At 48.2% G+C, this 18,634-nt stretch overlaps 1 protein-coding gene across 1 annotated transcript in view; it reads right to left on the bottom strand.

Annotated features, from left to right (window-relative positions):
* Positions 1–747: 747 nt before the first annotated feature.
* The window catches only part of LOC106590401 (brefeldin A-inhibited guanine nucleotide-exchange protein 1), a 101,103-nt gene continuing 83,216 nt past the window's right edge, over positions 748–18,634 (bottom strand). Inside the window, exons 37-38 of the mRNA XM_014181383.3 lie at positions 4,537–4,654; positions 748–4,389 (exon numbers count right to left, since the gene is read on the bottom strand). Coding sequence (XP_014036858.2) covers positions 4,177–4,389; positions 4,537–4,654 — 331 coding nt within the window. The 3' untranslated portion in view covers positions 748–4,176. The remainder of the gene's footprint in view (positions 4,390–4,536; positions 4,655–18,634) is intronic.

Raw genomic sequence — 18,634 nt, 5'->3', positions numbered from 1 at the left:
TTTTATGCAGAAAAACATCTGAATATAGCTTATGCATGTGTGAATTGTTTTATCAGCCACCAGGGCAGACGTCCAAATGGAGAGGAGGTAGTAGCAGAGATATTTCAGTCTCTGTATACAACAGCTCCATGTAGTGAGTAGGAGCAGGGCAGCGTCAGAGTGGGGAAAATCTAAATTGTAGACTTCTTGCGTCCTCTCTCTTCACCTCCTTCAAAAGAGAAGGTTTGAGGGGCGGGACCTCTGGCTTTCTCATCAAATGGGTTTTGAGAAGGAGACAGGATGTGAGGAGTATGCAATTGAGATTGTCCAAGTCTGCTTGGATAAGTGTGCAGCCAGTACACAGTGAAGAATTACTCTGTCCCTGACCTGCATCACTTTCACTGCTGTGTGATATGGCTACAGCTGCAGAAGTAGGACTACGGTATGGAAGAAGTATAGGCTCTGGTCTGCTGATGTAAGTAACTATGGTAACCGTTTGACTGGTTTGGTCTGCTGATGTAAGCAACTATGGTAACCTTTTGAATGTACTTTGGCAGAATGAATATGTATTTAAAACATGTGAAATGTGTATCTGGTGTTGAAATGTTTGTATGTAGCAAGAAAATATATGTGTTAATATACAGTATAGAAAGATTTGGGGTAAAAAAAAATGTTTTTATAATCTTGTCTTTGTCCAGACTGGTCCTTGGTGCTCAATCCTTTCCTCTTAAGACAGACTCATATAGTCCAATCAAATGGTCAAACAAATCAAGTTCAAAAACTTTATTGACCTATAACCTGATTAGAATGTCGGATGATAACCAGTTTTGTACAGGAAGTTGTACAGAAGTCTTTTTTCAACATAGAAAACTTTACATTTCTGTACCATATACATTTTGTTTTCTACATCCGTGAGCAAGGAATACATCCAATCCACACACCATCCAGAAGTCTTCTTTTAAAGCACAGCTAACATTCTTCATTTACTCTATACATACAGCATGTCCCCAAACAAAAGAAAATTAAATATATTATTAATGTATTTAATTTGTACACACTGAAAACTAACTTCAAACATAAACATACCTGTGACTCAGAAGCAGCTCACATCAGGGGCCTATTCAGAAGCATTGCAGATATAAATATTGTATATAGAGCAGATAATTACTTTCATTACATGAAAGAAAATCCTATCTACACAATACATTTCTAGCTGAGCATTGTGTAACATTGCAACCTCCTGAACAGGCCCATAGTTGCTCTTTTTCCTTCCAGTTTTAGGAAGAGCCCAGTTATCGACTATCAGTTAAAAAGCCTCAGAACACATCAATTGAATATTTTAATCCTTCACGTTCTGTTGTCATCATTCAATTACAAATCTCATATAGGACAATCTGCAGGAGAGGTGGTCCAGTAAATAAATTATCACAAAAGTAAAAATCTCCAGTGTATTCAATAATGAGATCAGGGCCTAGATTCAATCAGATCAGCATTACCGGGCGATAGCAGACACCCGCATAGCAGATGTTTTGGCGGTGTCTGAGGTGGAACTGCGTCGGAGCCCTCAAATCGGTGAGCAGCTGCTCTTACGATCATTGCCACACCCGCCCCAATCTCGTTAGTTAACAATGAGAAAGTGTACGCTAAATAGAAATCATCAAACTAAATCATGAGGATTTCTATCAGCCTAATTGAGGTGTAGATTACATCTCACGTTCCAGTGTTCCAACTTGTAAACAAGGCTGATAGAGGATTTCTGTTAATGCGACTCCGTGCAGGCATTGGCAATGTCCGCTTTAGATATAATGCAGGAGTCACTTGTGGATTTGACAGCTCTAGTGCAGTTCCACCTCCGACACGTCAAAACAAGCGCTATGCGGGTGTCAGCTAAAGCGGATGTGATTGAATTGAGCCCCAAGTGCAGCAAAATCCTGTGAAAAAACTAAACAAAACACAGAAATCAAATCTAGTGTTATCAGATTATATTACAAAGCGGCTTTTCTGTACTTAGTTTTTTCATCCACGAGGTGATTGCCGCTAACGTTAGCCATCAGCGGTGCAGCCAGGAAAAGATCAGAATTATCATTGAGTAACAAATGTTACATTTCAAATCACTGAATATTCGTCAATTGCATTGCATGATGTAGGTGTAGCCATTTCATTCTCTAGAATCGCTTTTAAGGATACAGTAATATCAAGAAGCAAACCCGTTTTAAATATATTTTGACTGAGTGATAGTTATTCTGCAGTCATTAGAGAATCAGATCTTCATGTACAAGGCCAAGCCATTCTTCCATGATATGAGGGGCTTCGGGTATTAGTAGCCCATAGGATCTAGGATCAGTTTGACCTCCCGATATTATAACCTTAACCATGAGGGGGAATGCAACAACTGGCCTTAGATCAGTGTCTAGGGGCAACTTCAACCTACTATGATACACTACATGGCCAAAAGTATGTGGATTCGACTATTTCAGCCACAGCCGTTACTGACAGGTGTATAAAATCAAGCACACAGCCATGCAATCTCCATAGACAAACATTTGTAGTAGAATGGCCTTACTGAAGAGCTCAGTGACCTTCAACGTGGCACCGTCATAGGATGCCACCTTTCCAACAAGTCAGTTCATCAAATTTCTGCCCTGCTAGAGATGCCCCGGTCAACTGTAAGTGCTGTTATTGTGAAGTGGAAACGTCTAGAAGCAACAACGGATCAGCCGCGAAGTAGCAGGCCACACAAGTTCACAGAACGGGACCGCCGAGAATTGAAGCGCGTAGAGCTTAAAATCGTCTGTCCTCGGTTGCAACACTACCAAGTTCCAAACAGCCTCTGGAAGCAACACTACCAAGTTCCAAACTGCCTCTGGAAGCAACACTACCAAGTTCCAAACTGCCTCTGGAAGCAACACTACCAAGTTCCAAACAGCCTCTGGAAGCAACACTACCAAGTTCCAAACAGCCTCTGGAAGCAACACTACCAAGTTCCAAACTGCCTCTGGAAGCAACACTACCAAGTTCCAAACTGCCTCTGGAAGCAACACTACCAAGTTCCAAACTGCCTCTGGAAGCAACACTACCAAGTTCCAAACTGCCTCTGGAAGCAACACTACCAAGTTCCAAACTGCCTCTGGAAGCAACATCAGCACAAGAACTGTTCATCGGGAGCTTCATGAAATGGGTTTCCATGGCTGAGCAGCCATACACAAGTCTAAGATCATCATGAGCAATGCCAATTGTCGGCTGGAGTGGTGTAAAGCTCACCTCCATTGGACTCTGCAGCAGTGGAAACGCGTTCTCTGGAGTGATGAATCACACTTCACCATCTGGCAGTCCGAAGGACGAATCTGGGTTTGGCGGATGCCAGGAGGAGGCTACCTGTCCCAAAGCAGTGCCAACTGAAAAGTTTGGTGGAGGAGGAATAATGGTCTGAGGCTTTTTCATGGTTCAGGCTAGGCCCCTTAGTTCCAGTGAAGGAAAATCTTAACACTACAGCATACAATTACATTCTAGACGATTCTGTGGAAACAGTTTGGGGAAGGCCCTTTCCTGTTTCAGCATGACAATGCCCCTGTGCACAAAGTGAGGTCCATACAGAAATGGTTTGTCGAGATCGTTGTGGAAGAACTTGACTGGCCTGCACAGAGCCCTGACTTCAACCCCATCAAACACCTTTGGGATGAATTGGAACGCTGACTGCGAGCCAGGCCTAATCGCCCAACATCAGCACCCAACCTCACCAATACTCTTGTGGCTGAATGGAAGCAAGTCTTCACAACAATGTTCCAACATCTAGTGGAAAGTCTTGCCAGAAGAGTGGAGGCTGTTATAGCAGCAAAGGGGGGACCAACTCCATATAAATGCCCATGATTTTGCAATGACATGTTCGACGAGTACTTGTCCACATACTTTTAGCCATGTAGTGTATATGGGAGTTGGCATTTTCTGTCACATGACCAGTCAGGTTCACAGTAGAGACACCTTGGAGTTTCCTGTATCGTTAGTTGGGGATTCTGGGTAACTGCCAAATCCAGAAGGGTGAAGTCTGGTCAGATGCACCCTTCATAGTACCCTGGGGGATGGGAGACCATAGTCCTAAAGGGTTGGTAGACAAACCCAAGGCAAGAGGGGAGGAGGACTTCCAGAACTCCAGGCTTCCCTAGTCAGAGGTCTCGCAGCCAGCCCGCTACAAGTGCAACATCACTGGGCTTCCTCTCCAGCCACCTCCCCCCTCTCCACCTCAACTTCCAGCTCTGGTTCTGGTTCTGCAGGTGGTTCAGGCAGCTGGGCGATCTGGAACACGATGCCGATGCGTAGGTAGAACTTCCGCAGCACGGCCCGCAGTTCTGGGATTAGATCAACCTGCATGATCTCACACAGCAGAGGATAGTACCTGGACGCATGGGCCTTGAACTGTGGAAAGAGAGAGAGACATAAAACATCTTCCTACAGATTCATCTCCACACAAAGACAGGGGCAGGTCTTCTTGAACATATCGCTGACAATGACTTGACCAAATCAGTGGCCTGTCTGAATGTTGTTAATGGTTGAGATCCTTACCCTGCCGTCACTGATCTTCAGGACCTTGGTGAGGAAGAGGAGCAGCAGGTTGGTCCAGGCTTCTCTGTGGCTCTCTGATGTTAGAGTCAGGAAGTAGGCTACTGCCTCACTGCACACACTAGAGGGAAAGATCTTGATAGACTCATTGACCTTATGAAAACTGTTCAGCGACACAGAATTAAGATGCGATTCACAAATTATTTAGCAGCAAGACTAAATTCACAGCCAACATGAAATGATTTGACTCCACACCAGCCACAGGGAGAGGAGCCGCTGTGACCTCTGACCTCTAACCCTCACCCTAGACCTTTCCTCAAACAGAACCTCCATCTCTCCCTCCCGTCCCCTCATCTCCTCCCTTCTTCACAGCCCCCTTACAATCCATGAGCTAATCACCTCCGAAATCTGCTTAGCCCTCGTAAGCACCTTGCCGGAATGTCGGATGTCCTCTCTCCTCTACCATGCTATACTAGTGTGGTGTGTGTGCTGTCCTCTCTCCTCTACCATGCTATACTAGTGTGGTGTGTGTGTTGTCCTCTCTCCTCTACCATGCTATACTAGTGTGGTGTGTGTGCTGTCCTCTCTCCTCTACCATGCTATGCTATACTAGTGTGGTGTGTGCTGTCCTCTCTCCTCTACCATGCTATGCTATACTAGTGTGGTGTGTGTGCTGTCCTCTCTCCTCTACCATGCTATACTAGTGTGGTGTGTGTGCTGTCCTCTCTCCTCTACCATGCTATACTATACTAGTGTGGTGTGTGTGCTGTCTTCTCTCCTCTACCATGCTATACTAGTGTGGTGTGTGTGCTGTCCTCTCTCCTCTACCATACCATGCTATACTAGTGTGGTGTGTGTGCTGTCCTCTCTCCTCTACCATGCTATACTAGTGTGGTGTGTGTGCTGTCCTCTCTCCTCTACCATGCTATACTAGTGTGGTGTGTGTGCTGTCCTCTCTCCTCTACCATGCTATACTAGTGTGGTGTGTGTGCTGTCCTCTCTCCTCTACCATGCTATACTAGTGTGGTGTGTGTGCTGTCCTCTCTCCTCTACTATGCTATGCTATACTAGTGTGGTGTGTGTGCTGTCCTCTCTCCTCTACCATGCTATGCTATACTAGTGTGGTGTGTGTGCTGTCCTCTCTCCTCTACCATGCTATGCTATACTAGTGTGGTGTGTGTGCTGTCCTCTCTCCTCTACCATGCTATACTATACTAGTGTGGTGTGTGTGCTGTCCTCTCTCCTCTACCATGCTATACTAGTGTGGTGTGTGTGCTGTCCTCTCTCCTCTACTATGCTATACTAGTGTGGTGTGTGTGCTGTCCTCTCTCCTCTACCATGCTATGCTATACTAGTGTGGTGTGTGCTGTCCTCTCTCCTCTACCATGCTATACTAGTGTGGTGTGTGTGCTGTCCTCTCTCCTCTACCATGCTATACTAGTGTGGTGTGTGTGCTGTCCTCTCTCCTCTACCATGCTATACTATACTAGTGTGGTGTGTGTGCTGTCCTCTCTCCTCTAACATGCTATACTATACTAGTGTGGTGTGTGTGCTGTCCTCTCTCCTCTACCATGCTATACTATACTAGTGTGGTGTGTGTGCTGTCCTCTCTCCTCTACCATGCTATACTATACTAGTGTGGTGTGTGTGCTGTCCTCTCTCCTCTACCATGCTATGCTATACTATACTAGTGTGGTGTGTGTGCTGTCCTCTCTCCTCTACCATGCTATACTAGTGTGGTGTGTGTGCTGTCCTCTCTCCTCTACCATGCTATACTAGTGTGGTGTGTGTGCTGTCCTCTCTCCTCTACCATGCTATACTAGTGTGGTGTGTGCTGTCTTCTCTCCTCTACCATGCTATACTAGTGTGGTGTGTGTGCTGTCCTCTCTCCTCTACCATGCTATACTAGTGTGGTGTGTGTGCTGTCCTCTCTCCTCTACCATGCTATGCTATACTAGTGTGGTGTGTGTGCTGTCCTCTCTCCTCTACCATGCTATACTATACTAGTGTGGTGTGTGTGCTGTCCTCTCTCCTCTACCATGCTATGCTATACTCAGTGTGGTGTGTGTGCTGTCCTCTCTCCTCTACCATGCTATACTAGTGTGGTGTGTGTGCTGTCCTCTCTCCTCTACCATGCTATACTAGTGTGGTGTGTGTGCTGTCCTCTCTCCTCTACCATGCTATACTAGTGTGGTGTGTGTGCTGTCCTCTCTCCTCTACCATGCTATACTAGTGTGGTGTGTGTGCTGTCCTCTCTCCTCTACCATGCTATACTATACTAGTGTGGTGTGTGTGCTGTCCTCTCTCCTCTACCATGCTATACTAGTGTGGTGTGTGTGCTGTCCTCTCTCCTCTACCATGCTACTATACTATACTAGTGTGGTGTGTGTGCTGTCCTCTCTCCTCTACCATGCTATGCTATACTATACTAGTGTGGTGCGTGTGCTGTCCTCTCTCCTCTACCATGCTATACTAGTGTGGTGTGTGTGCTGTCCTCTCTCCTCTACCATGCCATGCTATACTAGTGTGGTGTGTGTGCTGTCCTCTCTCCTCTACCATGCTATACTAGTGTGGTGTGTGTGCTGTCCTCTCTCCTCTACCATGCTATACTAGTGTGGTGTGTGTGCTGTCCTCTCTCCTCTACCATGCTATACTAGTGTGGTGTGTGTGCTGTCCTCTCTCCTCTACCATGCTATACTAGTGTGGTGTGTGCTGTCTTCTCTCCTCTACCATGCTATGCTATACTAGTGTGGTGTGTGCTGTCTTCTCTCCTCTACCATGCTATACTAGTGTGGTGTGTGTGCTGTCCTCTCTCCTCTACCATGCCATGCTATACTAGTGTGGTGTGTGTGCTGTCCTCTCTCCTCTACCATGCTATACTAGTGTGGTGTGTGTGCTGTCCTCTCTCCTCTACCATGCCATGCTATACTAGTGTGGTCTGTGTGCTGTCCTCTCTCCTCTACCATGCTATACTAGTGTGGTGTGTGTGCTGTCCTCTCTCCTCTACCATGCCATGCTATACTAGTGTGGTGTGTGTGCTGTCCTCTCTCCTCTACCATGCTATACTAGTGTGGTGTGTGTGCTGTCCTCTCTCCTCTACCATGCTATACTAGTGTGGTGTGTGTGCTGTCCTCTCTCCTCTACCATGCTATACTAGTGTGGTGTGTGTGCTGTCCTCTCTCCTCTACCATGCTATACTAGTGTGGTTGTGTGCTGTCCTCTCTCCTCTACCATGCCATGCTATACTAGTGTGGTGTGTGTGCTGTCTTCTCTCCTCTACCATGCTATACTAGTGTGGTGTGTGTGCTGTCTTCTCTCCTCTACCATGCCATGCTATACTAGTGTGGTGTGTGTGCTGTCCTTTCTCCTGTACTATGCTATACTAGTGTGGTGTGTGTGCTGTCCTCTCTCCTCTACCATGCTATGCTATACTAGTGTGGTGTGTGTGCTGTCCTCTCTCCTCTACCATGCTATACTATACTAGTGTGGTGTGTGTGCTGTCCTCTCTCCTCTACCATGCTATACTAGTGTGGTTGTGTGCTGTCCTCTCTCCTCTACCATGCTATGCTATACTAGTGTGGTGTGTGTGCTGTCCTCTCTCCTCTACCATGCTATGCTAGTGTGGTGTGTGCTGTCCTCTCTCCTCTACCATGCTATAGTAGTGTGGTGTGTGCTGTCCTCTCTCCTCTACCATGCTATGCTATACTAGTGTGGTGTGTGTGCTGTCCTCTCTCCTCTACCATGCTATGCTATACTATACTAGTGTGGTATGTGTGCTGTCCTCTCTCCTCTACCATGCTATACTAGTGTGGTGTGTGTGCTGTCCTCTCTCCTCTACCATGCCATGCTATACTAGTGTGGTGTGTGTGCTGTCCTCTCTCCTCTACCATGCTATACTAGTGTGGTGTGTGTGCTGTCCTCTCTCCTCTACCATGCTATACTAGTGTGGTGTGTGTGCTGTCCTCTCTCCTCTACCATGCTATACTAGTGTGGTGTGTGTGCTGTCCTCTCTCCTCTACCATGCTATACTAGTGTGGTGTGTGCTGTCTTCTCTCCTCTACCATGCTATGCTATACTAGTGTGGTGTGTGCTGTCTTCTCTCCTCTACCATGCTATACTAGTGTGGTGTGTGTGCTGTCCTCTCTCCTCTACCATGCCATGCTATACTAGTGTGGTGTGTGTGCTGTCCTCTCTACTCTACCATGCTATACTAGTGTGGTGTGTGTGTTGTCCTCTCTCCTCTACCATGCCATGCTATAATAGTGTGGTCTGTGTGCTGTCCTCTCTCCTCTACCATGCTATACTAGTGTGGTGTGTGTGCTGTCCTCTCTCCTCTACCATGCCATGCTATACTAGTGTGGTGTGTGTGCTGTCCTCTCTCCTCTACCATGCTATACTAGTGTGGTGTGTGTGCTGTCCTCTCTCCTCTACCATGCTATACTAGTGTGGTGTGTGTGCTGTCCTCTCTCCTCTACCATGCTATACTAGTGTGGTGTGTGTGCTGTCCTCTCTCCTCTACCATGCTATACTAGTGTGGTGTGTGTGCTGTCCTCTCTCCTCTACCATGCTATACTAGTGTGGTGTGTGGCTGTCCTCTCTCCTCTACCATGCCATGCTATACTAGTGTGGTGTGTGTGCTGTCCTCTCTCCTCTACCATGCTATACTAGTGTGGTGTGTGTGCTGTCCTCTCTCCTCTACCATGCCATGCTATACTAGTGTGGTGTGTGTGCTGTCCTCTCTCCTCTACTATGCTATACTAGTGTGGTGTGTGGCTGTCCTCTCTCCTCTACCATGCTATGCTATACTAGTGTGGTGTGTGTGCTGTCCTCTCTCCTCTACCATGCTATACTATACTAGTGTGGTGTGTGTGCTGTCCTCTCTCCTCTACCATGCTATACTAGTGTGGTGTGTGCTGTCCTCTCTCCTCTACCATGCTATGCTATACTAGTGTGGTGTGTGTGCTGTCCTCTCTCCTCTACCATGCTATGCTAGTGTGGTGTGTGCTGTCCTCTCTCCTCTACCATGCTATAGTAGTGTGGTGTGTGCTGTCCTCTCTCCTCTACCATGCTATGCTATACTAGTGTGGTGTGTGTGCTGTCCTCTCTCCTCTACCATGCTATGCTATACTAGTGTGGTGTGTGTGCTGTCCTCTCTCCTCTACCATGCTATACTAGTGTGGTGTGTGTGCTGTCCTCTCTCCTCTACCATGCTATACTAGTGTGGTGTGTGTGCTGTCCTCTCTCCTCTACCATGCCATGCTATACTAGTGTGGTGTGTGTGTGCTGTCCTCTCTCCTCTACCATGCTATACTATACTAGTGTGGTGTGTGTGCTGTCCTCTCTCCTCTACCATGCTATACTAGTGTGGTGTGTGTGCTGTCCTCTCTCCTCTACCATGCTATACTAGTGTGGTGTGTGTGCTGTCCTCTCTCCTCTACCATGCTATGCTATACTAGTGTGGTGTGTGTGCTGTCCTCTCTCCTCTACCATGCTATACTAGTGTGGTGTGTGTGCTGTCCTCTCTCCTCTACCATGCTATACTAGTGTGGTGTGTGTGCTGTCCTCTCTCCTCTACCATGCTATACTAGTGTGGTGTGTGTGCTGTCCTCTCTCCTCTACCATGCCATGCTATACTAGTGTGGTGTGTGTGCTGTCCTCTCTCCTCTACCATGCCATGCTATACTAGTGTGGTTGTGTGCTGTCCTCTCTCCTCTACCATGCTATACTAGTGTGGTGTGTGTGCTGTCCTCTCTCCTCTACCATGCTATACTAGTGTGGTGTGTGTGCTGTCCTCTCTCCTCTACCATGCCATGCTATACTAGTGTGGTGTGTGTGCTGTCCTCTCTCCTCTACCATGCTATACTAGTGTGGTGTGTGTGCTGTCCTCTCTCCTCTACCATGCCATGCTATACTAGTGTGGTGTGTGTGCTGTCCTCTCTCCTCTACCATGCTATACTAGTGTGGTGTGTGTGCTGTCCTCTCTCCTCTACCATGCTATGCTATACTAGTGTGGTGTGTGTGCTGTCCTCTCTCCTCTACCATGCTATACTAGTGTGGTGTGTGTGCTGTCCTCTCTCCTCTACCATGCCATGCTATACTAGTGTGGTGTGTGCTGTCCTCTCTCCTCTACCATGCTATACTAGTGTGGTGTGTGTGCTGTCCTCTCTCCTCTACCATGCCATGCTATACTAGTGTGGTGTGTGTGCTGTCCTCTCTCCTCTACCATGCTATACTAGTGTGGTGTGTGTGCTGTCCTCTCTCCTCTACCATGCTATACTAGTGTGGTGTGTGTGCTGTCCTCTCTCCTCTACCATGCTATACTAGTGTGGTGTGTGTGCTGTCCTCTCTCCTCTACCATGCTATACTAGTGTGGTGTGTGTGCTGTCCTCTCTCCTCTACCATGCTATACTAGTGTGGTGTGTGTGCTGTCCTCTCTCCTCTACCATGCTATGCTATACTAGTGTGGTGTGTGTGCTGTCCTCTCTCCTCTACCATGCTATACTATACTAGTGTGGTGTGTGTGCTGTCCTCTCTCCTCTACCATGCCATGCTATACTAGTGTGGTGTGTGTGCTGTCCTCTCTCCTCTACCATGCTATACTAGTGTGGTGTGTGTGCTGTCCTCTCTCCTCTACCATGCTATACTAGTGTGGTGTGTGTGCTGTCCTCTCTCCTCTACCATGCTATACTAGTGTGGTGTGTGTGCTGTCCTCTCTCCTCTACCATGCCATGCTATACTAGTGTGGTGTGTGTGCTGTCCTCTCTCCTCTACCATGCTATGCTATACTAGTGTGGTGTGTGTGCTGTCCTCTCTCCTCTACCATGCTATACTAGTGTGGTGTGTGTGCTGTCCTCTCTCCTCTACCATGCTATACTAGTGTGGTGTGTGTGCTGTCCTCTCTCCTCTACCATGCCATGCTATACTAGTGTGGTGTGTGTGCTGTCCTCTCTCCTCTACCATGCTATACTAGTGTGGTGTGTGTGCTGTCCTCTCTCCTCTACCATGCTATGCTATACTAGTGTGGTGTGTGTGCTGTCCTCTCTCCTCTACCATGCTATACTAGTGTGGTGTGTGTGCTGTCCTCTCTCCTCTACCATGCTATGCTATACTAGTGTGGTGTGTGTGCTGTCCTCTCTCCTCTACCATGCTATACTAGTGTGGTGTGTGTGCTGTCCTCTCTCCTCTACCATGCTATGCTATACTAGTGTGGTGTGTGTGCTGTCCTCTCTCCTCTACCATGCTATACTAGTGTGGTGTGTGTGCTGTCCTCTCTCCTCTACCATAGCTATACTAGTGTGGTGTGTGTGCTGTCCTCTCTCCTCTACCATGCTATGCTATACTAGTGTGGTGTGTGTGCTGTCCTCTCTCCTCTACCATGCTATACTAGTGTGGTGTGTGTGCTGTCCTCTCTCCTCTACCATGCTATACTAGTGTGGTGTGTGTGCTGTCCTCTCTCCTCTACCATGCTATACTAGTGTGGTGTGTGTGCTGTCCTCTCTCCTCTACCATGCTATACTAGTGTGGTGTGTGTGCTGTCCTCTCTCCTCTACCATGCTATGCTATACTAGTGTGGTGTGTGTGCTGTCCTCTCTCCTCTACCATGCTATACTAGTGTGGTGTGTGTGCTGTCCTCTCTCCTCTACCATCCATGCTATACTAGTGTGGTGTGTGTGCTGTCCTCTCTCCTCTACCATGCTATACTAGTGTGGTGTGTGTGCTGTCCTCTCTCCTCTACCATGCTATACTAGTGTGGTGTGTGTGCTGTCCTCTCTCCTCTACCATGCTATGCTAGTGTGGTGTGTGTGCTGTCCTCTCTCCTCTACCATGCTATACTAGTGTGGTGTGTGTGCTGTCCTCTCTCCTCTACCATGCTATACTAGTGTGGTGTGTGTGCTGTCCTCTCTCCTCTACCATGCTATGCTATACTAGTGTGGTGTGTGTGCTGTCCTCTCTCCTCTACCATGCTATACTAGTGTGGTGTGTGTGCTGTCCTCTCTCCTCTACCATGCCATGCTATACTAGTGTGGTGTGTGTGCTGTCCTCTCTCCTCTACCATGCCATGCTATACTAGTGTGGTGTGTGTGCTGTCCTCTCTCCTCTACCATGCTATACTAGTGTGGTGTGTGTGCTGTCCTCTCTCCTCTACCATGCCATGCTATACTAGTGTGGTGTGTGTGCTGTCCTCTCTCCTCTACCATGCCATGCTATACTAGTGTGGTGTGTGTGCTGTCCTCTCTCCTCTACCATGCTATACTAGTGTGGTGTGTGTGCTGTCCTCTCTCCTCTACCATGCTATACTAGTGTGGTGTGTGTGCTGTCCTCTCTCCTCTACTATGCTATACTATACTAGTGTGGTGTGTGTGCTGTCCTCTCTCCTCTACCATGCTATACTATACTAGTGTGGTGTGTGTGCTGTCCTCTCTCCTCTACCATGCTATACTAGTGTGGTGTGTGTGCTGTCCTCTCTCCTCTACCATGCTATGCTATACTAGTGTGGTGTGTGTGCTGTCCTCTCTCCTCTACCATGCTATCTATACTAGTGTGGTGTGTGTGCTGTCCTCTCTCCTCTACCATGCTATACTAGTGTGGTGTGTGTGCTGTCCTCTCTCCTCTACCATGCTATACTAGTGTGGTGTGTGTGCTGTCCTCTCTCCTCTACCATGCTATACTAGTGTGGTGTGTGTGCTGTCCTCTCTCCTCTACCATGCCATGCTATACTAGTGTGGTGTGTGTGCTGTCCTCTCTCCTCTACCATGCTATACTAGTGTGGTGTGTGTGCTGTCCTCTCTCCTCTACCATGCTATACTAGTGTGGTGTGTGTGCTGTCCTCTCTCCTCTACCATGCTATACTAGTGTGGTGTGTGTGCTGTCCTCTCTCCTCTACCATGCTATACTAGTGTGGTGTGTGTGCTGTCCTCTCTCCTCTACCATGCTATACTAGTGTGGTGTGTGTGCTGTCCTCTCTCCTCTACCATGCCATGCTATACTAGTGTGGTGTGTGTGCTGTCCTCTCTCCTCTACCATGCCATGCTATACTAGTGTGGTGTGTGTGCTGTCCTCTCTCCTCTACCATGCTATACTAGTGTGGTGTGTGTGCTGTCCTCTCTCCTCTACCATGCTATACTAGTGTGGTGTGTGTGCTGTCCTCTCTCCTCTACCATGCTATAGTATACTAGTGTGGTGTGTGTGCTGTCCTCTCTCCTCTACCATGCTATACTAGTGTGGTGTGTGTGCTGTCCTCTCTCCTCTACCATGCTATACTAGTGTGGTGTGTGTGCTGTCCTCTCTCCTCTACCATGCTATACTAGTGTGGTGTGTGTGCTGTCCTCTCTCCTCTACCATGCTATACTAGTGTGGTGTGTGTGCTGTCCTCTCTCCTCTACCATGCTATACTAGTGTGGTGTGTGTGCTGTCCTCTCTCCTCTACCATGCTATACTAGTGTGGTGTGTGTGCTGTCCTCTCTCCTCTACCATGCTATACTAGTGTGGTGTGTGTGCTGTCCTCTCTCCTCTACCATGCCATGCTATACTAGTGTGGTGTGTGTGCTGTCCTCTCTCCTCTACCATGCTATGCTATACTAGTGTGGTGTGTGTGCTGTCCTCTCTCCTCTACCATGCTATACTAGTGTGGTGTGTGTGCTGTCCTCTCTCCTCTACCATGCTATACTAGTGTGGTGTGTGTGCTGTCCTCTCTCCTCTACCATGCTATACTAGTGTGGTGTGTGTGCTGTCCTCTCTCCTCTACCATGCTATACTAGTGTGGTGTGTGTGCTGTCCTCTCTCCTCTACCATGCTATACTAGTGTGGTGTGTGTGCTGTCCTCTCTCCTCTACCATGCTATACTAGTGTGGTGTGTGTGCTGTCCTCTCTCCTCTACCATGCTATGCTATACTAGTGTGGTGTGTGTGCTGTCCTCTCTCCTCTACCATGCTATACTAGTGTGGTGTGTGTGCTGTCCTCTCTCCTCTACCATGCTATACTAGTGTGGTGTGTGTGCTGTCCTCTCTCCTCTACCATGCCATGCTATACTAGTGTGGTGTGTGTGCTGTCCTCTCTCCTCTACCATGCTATACTAGTGTGGTGTGTGTGCTGTCCTCTCTCCTCTACCATGCATCTATACTAGTGTGGTGTGTGTGCTGTCCTCTCTCCTCTACCATGCTATACTAGTGTGGTGTGTGTGCTGTCCTCTCTCCTCTACCATGCTATGCTATACTAGTGTGGTGTGTGTGCTGTCCTCTCTCCTCTACCATGCTATACTAGTGTGGTGTGTGTGCTGTCCTCTCTCCTCTACCATGCCATGCTATACTAGTGTGGTGTGTGTGCTGTCCTCTCTCCTCTACCATGCTATACTAGTGTGGTGTGTGTGCTGTCCTCTCTCCTCTACCATGCCATGCTATACTAGTGTGGTGTGTGTGCTGTCCTCTCTCCTCTACCATGCTATACTAGTGTGGTGTGTGTGCTGTCCTCTCTCCTCTACTCATGCTATACTAGTGTGGTGTGTGTGCTGTCCTCTCTCCTCTACCATGCTATACTAGTGTGGTGTGTGTGCTGTCCTCTCTCCTCTACCATGCTATACTAGTGTGGTGTGTGTGCTGTCCTCTCTCCTCTACCATGCTATACTAGTGTGGTGTGTGTGCTGTCCTCTCTCCTCTACCATGCTATGCTATACTAGTGTGGTGTGTGTGCTGTCCTCTCTCCTCTACCATGCCATGCTATACTAGTGTGGTGTGTGTGCTGTCCTCTCTCCTCTACCATGCTATACTAGTGTGGTGTGTGTGCTGTCCTCTCTCCTCTACCATGCTATACTATACTAGTGTGGTGTGTGCTGTCCTCTCTCCTCTACCATGCTATACTAGTGTGGTGTGTGTGCTGTCCTCTCTCCTCTACCATGCCATGCTATACTAGTGTGGTGTGTGTGCTGTCCTCTCTCCTCTACCATGCTATGCTATACTAGTGTGGTGTGTGTGCTGTCCTCTCTCCTCTACCATGCATCTATACTAGTGTGGTGTGTGTGCTGTCCTCTCTCCTCTACCATGCCATGCTATACTAGTGTGGTGTGTGTGCTGTCCTCTCTCCTCTACCATGCTATCTATACTAGTGTGGTGTGTGTGCTGTCCTCTCTCCTCTACCATGCTATACTAGTGTGGTGTGTGTGCTGTCCTCTCTCCTCTACCATGCTATACTAGTGTGGTGTGTGTGCTGTCCTCTCTCCTCTACCATGCTATACTAGTGTGGTGTGTGTGCTGTCCTCTCTCCTCTACCATGCTATACTAGTGTGGTGTGTGTGCTGTCCTCTCTCCTCTACCATGCCATGCTATACTAGTGTGGTGTGTGTGCTGTCCTCTCTCCTCTACCATGCTATACTAGTGTGGTGTGTGTGCTGTCCTCTCTCCTCTACCATGCCATGCTATACTAGTGTGGTGTGTGTGCTGTCCTCTCTCCTCTACCATGCTATACTAGTGTGGTGTGTGTGCTGTCCTCTCTCCTCTACCATGCTATGCTATACTAGTGTGGTGTGTGTGCTGTCCTCTCTCCTCTACCATGCTATACTAGTGTGGTGTGTGTGCTGTCCTCTCTCCTCTACCATGCTATACTAGTGTGGTGTGTGTGCTGTCCTCTCTCCTCTACCATGCATGCTATACTAGTGTGGTGTGTGTGCTGTCCTCTCTCCTCTACCATGCTATGCTATACTAGTGTGGTGTGTGTGCTGTCCTCTCTCCTCTACCATGCTATACTAGTGTGGTGTGTGTGCTGTCCTCTCTCCTCTACCATGCCATGCTATACTAGTGTGGTGTGTGTGCTGTCCTCTCTCCTCTACCATGCTATACTAGTGTGGTGTGTGTGCTGTCCTCTCTCCTCTACCATGCTATGCTATACTAGTGTGGTGTGTGTGCTGTCCTCTCTCCTCTACCATGCTATACTAGTGTGGTGTGTGTGCTGTCCTCTCTCCTCTACCATGCTATACTAGTGTGGTGTGTGTGCTGTCCTCTCTCCTCTACCATGCTATACTAGTGTGGTGTGTGTGCTGTCCTCTCTCCTCTACCATGCTATACTAGTGTGGTGTGTGTGCTGTCCTCTCTCCTCTACCATGCTATACTAGTGTGGTGTGTGTGCTGTCCTCTCTCCTCTACCATGCTATACTAGTGTGGTGTGTGTGCTGTCCTCTCTCCTCTACCATCATGCTATACTAGTGTGGTGTGTGTGCTGTCCTCTCTCCTCTACCATGCTATACTAGTGTGGTGTGTGTGCTGTCCTCTCTCCTCTACCATGCTATGCTATACTAGTGTGGTGTGTGTGCTGTCCTCTCTCCTCTACCATGCTATGCTATGCTAGTGTGGTGTGTGTGCTGTCCTCTCTCCTCTACCATGCTATACTAGTGTGGTGTGTGTGCTGTCCTCTCTCCTCTACCATGCTATACTATACTAGTGTGGTGTGTGTGCTGTCCTCTCTCCTCTACCATGCTATGCTATGCTAGTGTGGTGTGTGTGCTGTCCTCTCTCCTCTACCATGCTATACTAGTGTGGTGTGTGTGCTGTCCTCTCTCCTCTACCATGCTATACTAGTGTGGTGTGTGTGCTGTCCTCTCTCCTCTACCATGCTATCTATACTAGTGTGGTGTGTGTGCTGTCCTCTCTCCTCTACCATGCTATACTAGTGTGGTGTGTGTGCTGTCCTCTCTCCTCTACCATGCTATACTAGTGTGGTGTGTGTGCTGTCCTCTCTCCTCTACCATGCCATGCTATACTAGTGTGGTGTGTGTGCTGTCCTCTCTCCTCTACCATGCTATACTAGTGTGGTGTGTGTGCTGTCCTCTCTCCTCTACCATGCTATACTAGTGTGGTGTGTGTGCTGTCCTCTCTCCTCTACCATGCTATACTAGTGTGGTGTGTGTGCTGTCCTCTCTCCTCTACCATGCATGCTATACTAGTGTGGTGTGTGTGCTGTCCTCTCTCCTCTACCATGCTATACTAGTGTGGTGTGTGTGCTGTCCTCTCTCCTCTACCATGCTATACTAGTGTGGTGTGTGTGCTGTCCTCTCTCCTCTACCATGCTATACTAGTGTGGTGTGTGTGCTGTCCTCTCTCCTCTACCATGCTATACTATACTAGTGTGGTGTGTGTGCTGTCCTCTCTCCTCTACCATGCTATACTAGTGTGGTGTGTGTGCTGTCCTCTCTCCTCTACCATGCCATGCTATACTAGTGTGGTGTGTGTGCTGTCCTCTCTCCTCTACCATGCCATGCTATACTAGTGTGGTGTGTGTGCTGTCCTCTCTCCTCTAGCATGCTATACTAGTGTGGTTGTGTGCTGTCCTCTCTCCTCTACCATGCTATGCTATACTAGTGTGGTGTGTGTGCTGTCCTCTCTCCTCTACCATGCTATACTAGTGTGGTGTGTGTGCTGTCCTCTCTCCTCTACCATGCTATACTAGTGTGGTGTGTGTGCTGTCCTCTCTCCTCTACCATGCTATACTAGTGTGGTGTGTGTGCTGTCCTCTCTCCTCTACCATGCTATACTAGTGTGGTGTGTGTGCTGTCCTCTCTCCTCTACCATGCTATACTAGTGTGGTGTGTGTGCTGTCCTCTCTCCTCTACCATGCTATACTAGTGTGGTGTGTGTGCTGTCCTCTCTCCTCTACCATGCTATACTAGTGTGGTGTGTGTGCTGTCCTCTCTCCTCTACCATGCTATGCTATACTAGTGTGGTGTGTGTGCTGTCCTCTCTCCTCTACCATGCTATGCTATGCTAGTGTGGTGTGTGTGCTGTCCTCTCTCCTCTACCATGCTATACTAGTGTGGTGTGTGTGCTGTCCTCTCTCCTCTACCATGCTATACTAGTGTGGTGTGTGTGCTGTCCTCTCTCCTCTACCATGCTATACTATACTAGTGTGGTGTGTGTGCTGTCCTCTCTCCTCTACCATGCTATACTAGTGTGGTGTGTGTGCTGTCCTCTCTCCTCTACCATGCTATACTAGTGTGGTGTGTGTGCTGTCCTCTCTCCTCTACCATGCTATACTATACTAGTGTGGTGTGTGTGCTGTCCTCTCTCCTCTACCATGCTATACTAGTGTGGTGTGTGTGCTGTCCTCTCTCCTCTACCAT

Source organism: Salmo salar, chromosome 29 (genome assembly GCF_965601325.2).
Source record: "Salmo salar chromosome 29, fSalSal1, whole genome shotgun sequence".
Taxonomy (NCBI): domain Eukaryota; kingdom Metazoa; phylum Chordata; class Actinopteri; order Salmoniformes; family Salmonidae; genus Salmo; species Salmo salar.
Note: the sequence above shows the minus strand (reverse complement) of the source record. Positions and strands in the feature narration are given on the sequence as shown.